The sequence below is a fragment of the Dermochelys coriacea genome, chromosome 20, assembly GCF_009764565.3.
Source record: "Dermochelys coriacea isolate rDerCor1 chromosome 20, rDerCor1.pri.v4, whole genome shotgun sequence".
In the NCBI taxonomy this organism is placed as follows: Eukaryota; Metazoa; Chordata; order Testudines; family Dermochelyidae; genus Dermochelys; species Dermochelys coriacea.
In genome coordinates, this window is record NC_050087.2 from 2,791,970 (window position 1) to 2,800,927 (window position 8,958).

Here is an 8,958-nt window from a genome sequence, read left to right on the forward strand (position 1 = left end):
GCCTGGGTTACAATGCAGAGTGACCCTGACACACTCCCAGTCCCAGATGCCCCCCCAAAACGTACATCCTGTGCTGCCCAGCCCCCTCCTGGACAGGGTGAATGTGGTAAGTCTGTTATTCCTTCAGGGGAATAAAATACAGCAGCTCGTCACCTGAACCAGAGTTACCCAGACACCTCAACGTAAACATGCTGGGTTAGGTCAAACAGTAAAACAAGCTGATTAACTACAAAGCGAGAGGCTTGAAGTGAATACGAGCTCCGAGGCATACAAAAATCAGAAATGGCTACAAAAAAAAGAAAGATAAAACACTTCCTAGTGCTGAACTTAACAACCTGTATCCGATACAAGCAGAGTTCCTCACCACCTGCCTCCAGCGCACAGTCATACTGACCAAACTCTTCAAGTCAGGCCCCATCCCCAGAGTCCAACAGCTGTTTCCTTGGTCTTCTCAGCTGCAGAGAATGAGATGGGCAGGGAGAGAAAGGGGGGATCCTCTGAGGTGTTTGCCCCTCCTTTTTATTGTTTATGTCCTCCCCACCCCCGAAAAACAATGCCAGCTGAGAACCAGTGGACAAAGCTTCTATGTGGAAGGATGTTCCCTGCTGGGTTTTTTCACCGGCATATACTTACATGCAAGTTTCCTTCCTTCCCCCTTTGCACCTGATGACTCTGTTTACTGCTTAAATGCAAATTAAGGCAAACACACAGTCTTTTGCTCAGGACAGACCCGCTTGCTGACTTCTGCCAGGGCATGGTTGTGGGGTTTGGACTGTGTGTAAATCACATCATGCGGGGAAAGCGTCTCGCTTCACAACTATGCTGCCAAGCCTACGTGGTCAGGGCACTACTGACCAGCAAAGAATGAGTTTCCAAATGATACCTCCCCAGGCGTCCCTTGTACAAAGATGGTTTCAATGGTGTGCCGGGTGTGAATACAGGGGTGCATTGCATCATGTGGGGCGGGGGTTGCGCAGTGCCAGACACAATGGGGCCCCATCTCGGTTGGGGATGTGTGTCTGTGTAATGCCTGTCACAATGGAGCCCCAATCTTGGTTGGGAGGGGGATCCGTCCAGTGCCAGGCACACTGGGGCCCTAATCTCAGAGAAGCACCATAATCCTGGGTGTTCCCTTCTGTCAATCTCTAGACAAATGTTATACCAACAAAATAAAAACCAGCAGGATCTTATTAAATGGGATAAGGCAAAATGCCACGTTTATTGTGAATGCAGAAAGAATCCTAGTAAGCAGTCAGTTATAGCTATAACATTCTATTCAATTTCACATTCATTCACACACACACAGGTTCTGCCAGGTTGTTATCATAGTTACCAGCCTTAGAGTTGCTCTTGCCAAGCCACTGGCGAGGTGGACATGAGGAGGGATCAGGGCCTTGTCAGATGCGCATCTGATGCTCCTGGAAGTTGGTTTGCAGAATCAGACTCAAAGTCCTCAGTCTTCAGGATCTGTTCTTGTAGGGATCCATCCTCTTGTATTTGCTTCGTCATGCTGTTCTCGGGTTTAAAGTGATAGTCAATGACTGTTCTCACGTTTGAAGTGATAGTCAATCACACAGATGGCACAGCAATGACAAAATGACAGTATGTTTTTGTCTTGTTCTTTGGTTCTTCGCCCCCCCCCCCGTCCCTGGGGCAAGTATGCCCTCAGGGTTATCGGGCTGTCTTGTCCACTGTATTCTTCAGCCAAATGGTCTTATTTTAAGGCTGGCACCTCAATCTTTAATCTTTCATTCCTCATTCAATCATACATAGAATCCCACTCACACTCCAACGCATATCCTGTCCCATCTGCATTTTATCACCTACCCATCCTTTAACATAACCATTCTAACGTCAGTGGGCCATGGCACACTTCAATAAGTCTACTTATCCCACTTGTTACACCTAGAATGAAACGAACGAGATAAGCATGCAAGAGTGGGGGGGGTTCACAAATCTTATTCTGGAGTTTAGGAAAACAAAGTTGTACCAGCCATCAAGGACAGCCGTTATCTTGTTACTTTTAGAATAAACTCCTTGTCTCTGCATGTTTTTCTCCAATTGGCACAGACCTTGCAAATTGGCAGGCCTCTTTCAACGAGCACAAACTCAGCAGGCTGAGAGACGTATTTCTTTCTAATGGTCACGCCAAATCCGGGGTCTGTTCTGGAATCGTTCTTTCTTACATTTTCCACAACATAAAACATTAATTATTACTTTTAATCCAACACATACCCATTCCAGCTAATCTGCCTGCCCCGCCATTCTTCCCCGGCTACAGACTAGGTTTTGATACCCCCAGTCTGAGCACCCAGGAACTCAGCACCACTGGGATTTCACAGGCTGGTTTTTCTGAATCCCTTTTGGGGCCAGAACAAACTGACACAACCCTTTTGTTTATGCACAGACAGAACCTTGCACCCTGGCCTTTTCTCTGTTGATGCATTCACCGCCCCGTCCACTGCTCAGACGCCTGCCCAGGACCTCTGCCCAGCTCTGCTCCACGGGGCGTGGTATGTTCTTCACTTTCGCTGTGTCCATCTAGTCCGAAGGCTGCAGACCAGGCAGACAGGCGGGAGCTGACACCCAAGGCAAGCGGAGACCTTGTTCACAGGTAGCTGGTTGTAGGCGTGAGGGAGTAAAGGGGCTGGTGTCCTCGTGAGTGACTGATACAGGGAAGGGTAGGGGGCAGGAGCTAGTTCAGGGCTGCTGGCTTGGGCAGATTTCAAACGGACTGTGAACCGTGGTCTGCAGGCTGGCACAACTGTTACCTAGGGCGAATCAAAGGGGTGGGTTCTCCCCTGGCTGGCCTCTTGTCCCGGCGTTCACCTCCGTGCCCAGCGGCTGTAAACCAGCCCCAGCTGGGGTCTCGTACCATTTGACGCTGGTGAATTTAGCGGGGCTCGGTGTGTTGGCAGCAGGGCTCGTTGGGAAACCTAGACTCCAGCGGCCCAATGGGAGTTGCTGGCGGCTAAGAGCAATTGAAAATATGGCCCGTGTTCAGAACGTGTGGGGGAGGGGGGGCCTGGGAGCTCGGGAAAATCGGTTTTATGTCCACAAGGAGTTTAATTCTAAAATCCCAGGCACTGTTTCTTTTAAAGTCCCACTTGTATTAGATGCATTGGGCCGTGGTGCTCATGAATCCTGTGGCTGCTGCAGGCAGACTTCTACACACTCCTTTGGTGCTCTGTGCTGTTAAGCAGCTGCTCCGACCCACCCCAGAGCTGGCTGCATTTCAGTGCAAGTCTTGCCCCATCTGGTTGGTTGGTTTGTTTGCAGTGTGGGAGGATGTGGCTGTACCTGGCCGCCCTGCTGGGGCTGTACTTCCTGCGCCGATGGTATCGGGAGCAGCAGACGGTGCAGAACCTCCGAGAGAAATATGTCTTGATCACTGGCTGCGACTCCGGCTTTGGGCACCTGCTGGCCAAACACCTGGACACGCGGGGCCTGCGGGTGCTGGCGGCTTGTCTCACCCAGCAGGGCGCGGAGCAGCTGAAGAAGGCGACGTCGGAGCGGCTGCAAACGGTGATCCTGGATGTCACCCGCACTGACAGCATCGCCGCGGCCACCGCCTGGGTGAAGGAACAAGTGGGGGACAAAGGTGGGGCCCCTGAATCTTCCACCTGCCCCTTTGCCAGGGGCAGCTCTGAGCTCACACAGGCTGGGGCTGTGCTAATGTGACAGGCAGGAAAGGAGTGAAGGATTGGGAGCCAGGACTCCTGGGTTCTATTCCCGTCCTGGGGGGAGGGAGTGGGGTCTAGTGGTTAGAGCAGCGAGCGCTGGGAGCCAGGACTCCGGGTTCTATTCCCATCCCTGGGGAAGAAGGGGAGGCTAGTGTTTAGAGCAATGGAAGCTGCGAGCCAGGACTCCTGGGGTCTAGTGGCTTGGGGGGGAGGGCTGGGTGTCCTGCCCTCCCCCAGCTCCAGTTTCAATGCACCAGTGCTTCTCCACCAAGGACGAAGCGCCTTCGGCAGCTGCGTTGAAGGCACAGTGATGCCGGATGATGCCGGATAACCTCAGCATGCTGCAGACGGTCCCGGCCCACGCCCAGAGAAATGGCCCTTTAGCAGCTGCCCCTGGCACACGTGGGGGATTGGGGCCAGGACGGGGGTTGGTTTAATTGCCAGGTGTGGATGGACGTTGGTGCTGTTAGGAGATTTCAGATCGAAGGGGAATAGCCTCCCCCCACGCTCATTTGCTGTTCCTTTCCCAGGGCTGTGGGGCCTGGTGAACAATGCAGGGATCATCAGCTCCCTGGCCCCCAACGAGTGGCTGACCAAGGATGACTTCGTCAGGGTGCTGGACGTGAACCTGATTGGCCTGATCGAGGTGACCCTCAGCGTCCTGCCCCTGGTGAAGCGAGCCAGGGGCCGGGTCGTCAATGTGGCCAGTATCCTGGGCCGGCTGGCCTTCTATGGAGGGGGCTACTGCCCTTCTAAGTACGGCGTGGAGGCGTTCTCCGACAGCCTCAGGTACCTGCGAGAGCCGCCTGCTCCCCTGCCCCACCTCGGCCCCAGATCAGCCCAGAAATGGCCAAGTGCAGAGAGGCCCAGGGGTAGGAGTTTCTAAAGCAATTTGGGGCCCACAACTTTTGAGGGCCTGCCCTGAAACCCCTTAAAAGAGTCTGATTCACAAAGATGATCCTTAGCACCCACTCTCAGGGGAGCAGGCTCCTTTGAGGGTCCCCGGTCAGCCCCCCAAATCCCTAGTCCTTTGGGAAACCTGTCCCTGGCCACTGATTTCCAGGTGCTTTGATTTTAAGGGGACCCACTCCAGAAGTGTTGGGCCTTGTTCCCAAAGGGGGAGTTGGGGGGGGCTCCTGAAATCCACGGTGTCTGGTGGCTGGCGGTGACAGGCTTGTTCCATTCCAGGCGTGAGCTCCGGCCCTTCGGCGTGAAGATCGCCATTGTGGAGCCCGGCTATTTCCGCACGCTCATGACGGATACCCAGTGCCATCTGGAGTGCCTGGCACAGAGCTGGCGCCACGCCCGCCCCGAAGTCAAGGAGAGCTACGGGCAGCGCTACTTCGATAGCTGTGAGCTCTTCTGGCGTCGTGGGGAGACAGGGCCTCTCTGGGCAGGCTCCCGAGGGTGGGAAGAGGGGAGAAGCCAGCCAGCCCATACACAATCTGTCCCCTCATCTCCCCCGACGGGGACCCCGGAGCGGCTGTGCTGGAGTGTTTGTCTGAATACAGCCACATTTCTGCAAAGGGGCGCTCAGCAGCTGTAATGAACTCACCCACTGGGTGTAGGTGGGAGAGGCTGCCCTCTGCAGGACGGATGCACGCTGTGCGGTTGTGGGTGGCCGCCCCTACGCTGTTAGCAGCTAATGGAGATTCTCCGCAGGTAGGGCTTTTGCTTTTGCAGCAGGGGCTCTGAGTGCGTTTGAGGGGTGTCGAGTCCTCCGAAAATTTTAGCCTTTCCCCAGAGAGTCAGTTGCTGCCAACTAGGGGATTCCCCAGAGTTATGCCCTGACATTGACTGGAAATCCAGTTCCCAGGGAGTCATCGTTATGTTTAAGAGTCAACCCGCCAATGATCTGAATTGGGGCAGAGCTATTGACGCAGGCTGCCTGCAGACTCAGGAAGTCACCGTAACGGTCAGAGCTAATTTCTTTGCAGCTGTAGGGGTCAAATCTTAGTTCCCCTCCCCTCCCACAAAGGGCTGAACCCCTCTGGATTGAAAGCTGGGGGGGAGGGGAGAGGCATGGGACTGACCTCTCCCCCTTGTCTGCTTACAGTCTACAAGCTCACCAGAGAGTCGCTCTCGACAAGGCCCAGCACCAACCTCTGCCTGGTTACTGACTGCATGGAGCACGCGCTGATGGCCCGCCACCCCCGCACCCGCTACTCCGGGGGCTGGGACGCCCAGTTCCTCTACATCCCCCTCTCCTACCTGCCCACGGCCCTGGCAGACTGGGTGCTGACCTGGACTTGGCCCCGCCCAGCCCAGGCCGTGTAAGAGGGGGAAGGACAAACAGGGGGCATCACAGGGGGCAGAAGAGGAAGAAGCTGGGAAATGCAGCAGGGCCCGGGTGCAAAGAGCAGCTTTGCCCATCTGCACCGGGGGGGCATCTGCACTGGAACTGGTGCCAACCCCCCCCCCACGCAGACAAGCACAGCTCCCGGCAGCTCCTTCTTAAACGGGACTGGATCCTTCTGTTGAATGGTTAAGGGCCAGATCACTTCCCAGGCAGGTGGCTGGGAGGGGCAGGCTCTCACCAGCTGGGGAAAGCCAGCTCGAAAGCAACCAGGGAGGCTACAGCCTTCAGCCCCAGCTGGCCATTTCAATCGTTGGCAGCTCAGCGAACACCCGGGCCAAGGCAGCGTGAAGCACCCCTGGGCCAGTTTGCTTCCAGGGCCCGTTTTCTTCTGCCGCCCCGACTGCCTGCCTCCACCTGATGTCTCTTGCCTTAGATTGGAGGCTCCTTGGGACAGGGCCTCTCTTTGTTTTGTATTCGTACAGCACCTAGCACTGTGCGGGGGGAGGGGAGCTGGTCCCTGACTGAGACCCCCAGCAGGGAGGAGGGTGGGGGCGCTACTGTCATGCACCGAATAAAGAAATATTTCCCATTGATTCAGTCACGCCCTTGGCTCTTTGGTTCCTTCTTTGGATGGGAGCATTTGCTGCATTTGAATAATACCAAGCTCATCTCACCCCTAGAACTCAAAGCACCATACAAAGGAGGGCTGGGGCAGGATCCCCTTTTTACGGATGAGGAAACTGAGGTACGGGGGGGAAGACTTGCCCAAGGCCATTCAGCAGGCCAGTGGCCGAGCCGGGAATAGAATGCAGCCCTCCCAAGCCCCAGTCCAGCACTCTAGCCAGTAGGCCGCACTGCCTCCCATTTTACACAATGACACTTTGTGAGCCCAGTCCCAGGGGGATTCCCCAGCAAAGCAGCCCCCCTGCCAGGGTTGAGCCTGCATCCCCGAGAGCATGAGCGGCGTCGGGAGCAGCTGGGACGCGAGCTCCCTGCGCGTGCTATGGGGCAAAACCCCATCCGCAGGGCAACGGCAGCCCTCTTGCCCCAGCTGCAAGGTGGGCGCTGTCTCCCAGGGATGCTGGACTAATGTGCATAGAGGGGGTGCTGAGAATCAAACTGGAAACCACTTCCAGCCGGGGGGGCGGCAGCTCCCCAGTACCCCCCAGTTCCAGCACCGAGGCTGCCTACACTGCATTGCAAAGCCCCTGATCGCCGTCTGCTGCGCAAAGGACCCACCCACGCTGCAACAGAAGCTGCAATGCAAACTCCCTCTGCAGAGGGCAAAAGGGTCACTGCAGCTTGCATGGGACTCCCCTCCCACTCCCAGCCCCACGGCCAAGTCTCCCACGCAGGGGAAGGCAGAGGGCTCTGGGTGATCCCCTGGGTAGCGTAGTGGAGCCAACGGGTGCATTTCATCGCTCCGTTACTGCGCGCCGTTATGACGAACTCGCACGGCGGGTCGCACAGACCCACGGGACGCTAAAAGGCGCTCAGCTGTCGGATGGCCAAAGTATACGAGGGAGCGTGTGTAAGCCCGGGAAGGGTGTCGCTCTTGTGGGGAACTTCCCTGGCTTCTGCACGACCCCGGGGAGATGGGCGGGCGAGAGGATCGGAGTCCTCGCTCCCAATCCCTTTACCCAGAGCCCTGCCTGACCTCAAGGGCTCCCCTCCCATCTCCTGGGCCAGAGTCCTCGGAACCCGACACGGCTGGGCCCCGGATTCCTGGGGGGCTCCACCCCCAACCCTGTCGTGGCCACGTAGGGCAGGGGCTGGGGAGTTCCCACTGTGGGGGGCTCTCGCTGCGGGCCGGACACTCGCTCTGGCGGTGGCCACGTGCCCTCAGGCTCCAGGTGGCAGGAACCTTCTGCCCAGCGTCGCCCCCACCCCGCCGGGTTACGATCCCCGTCCACGTCCGGCCGGTAGGGCCCTTTGGCTGGGGCATCTCCCTGCGCTGGGCCCCTGCCCAGGGTCCCCCCACGCTCTGCCCAGCTGCTCCCCACACCCGGCTCTGGACAGCTCCAGCTCCAGCCCCGGCCCCGGCCCCGGCTCCAGCTCCAGCCCTGGCCCCAGTTCCGGCCGCAGCCCGGCTCTGGCTCCAGCCCCGGCTCGCCTCAGCCCAGCTGCTGCTTCTGCTCTGCCTCCAGCTCCTGGCCCCTGGGCTGCGTCTCTGGCCCCTCTGGCTCTGGGGCTGCAGCTCTGCTCCCAGCACAGGTCTGCTCCCTGGGCTGCTTCTGTGGCCCTGCTCCCAGCACCCACCAGCTGCCTGGGCTACTTCTCTGGCTCTCTGGCTGGTGCGGCTCCGGTCCCCTGCTCTCTCCTTAGCTCGGCCCCCCTCTGTTCCAGGCCATTCCAGCTCAGATGGAGAACAGGACCCCCCGACTCCCTCGTTAGCCTGCCCGCCCTGTCAATGGGGCTGGCCCGGAGCATTGGCTTCTCCCCATTGCCCCGGGGACTGTCAGTCTCAGGGTCCTGATTTCCCATCAACCCTCCCCCTTTCTTTTGGGACTGGGAGCTGGCAGCCAACCCCCCCCCGCCAACAGATGTTAGTGGGGGGCCAACAGTCCCCGTACACACACATTCGGTATCTAAGGAAGCGGGGCTGAAATGCAAGGCCTGCAGGCTGAGGCCTGTAAGATACCAGATGAGGCCAGAAGCTTGAGAAATGCTCTACATGAGTAAGCGACCAAAGAATGAGCCGATGCCGGGAAGAAGTGTGCCAACGGGGGGCGGGGGGATTGCAAAAAATGAACTGCCCACTACTCATTGGACTTAACTGCCAATGAGAATAAACGGAACTGCAAACAAGCTATGAAAAACAGGGTATCCCCCATGCCGGGGAGACACCGTCCGACTAAGGACAAAGAGGATGGGCACCGTCATGCACATGTGAAGAGCGTAGGTGTGGCCAGAAGCACCAGATAAAAGAGGGAAAACTCCGGCAGGAACGGCCCCGCTCCTGAGGATCAATAGGCC

The 8,958-nt window shown here is 57.4% G+C and overlaps 1 protein-coding gene across 1 annotated transcript; it reads left to right on the forward strand.

Annotated features, from left to right (window-relative positions):
• The first annotated feature begins 2,476 nt into the window (after positions 1-2,476).
• HSD17B6 (hydroxysteroid 17-beta dehydrogenase 6) lies at positions 2,477-6,339 on the forward strand. Its single transcript, XM_038378875.2, has 5 exons — positions 2,477-2,614; positions 3,280-3,601; positions 4,214-4,472; positions 4,872-5,035; positions 5,740-6,339. Exons 2-5 carry the CDS (start codon positions 3,289-3,291, stop codon positions 5,958-5,960), a joined length of 957 nt encoding a protein of 318 aa, XP_038234803.1. The 5' UTR covers positions 2,477-2,614; positions 3,280-3,288; the 3' UTR covers positions 5,961-6,339.
• The last annotated feature ends 2,619 nt before the right edge of the window (positions 6,340-8,958 follow it).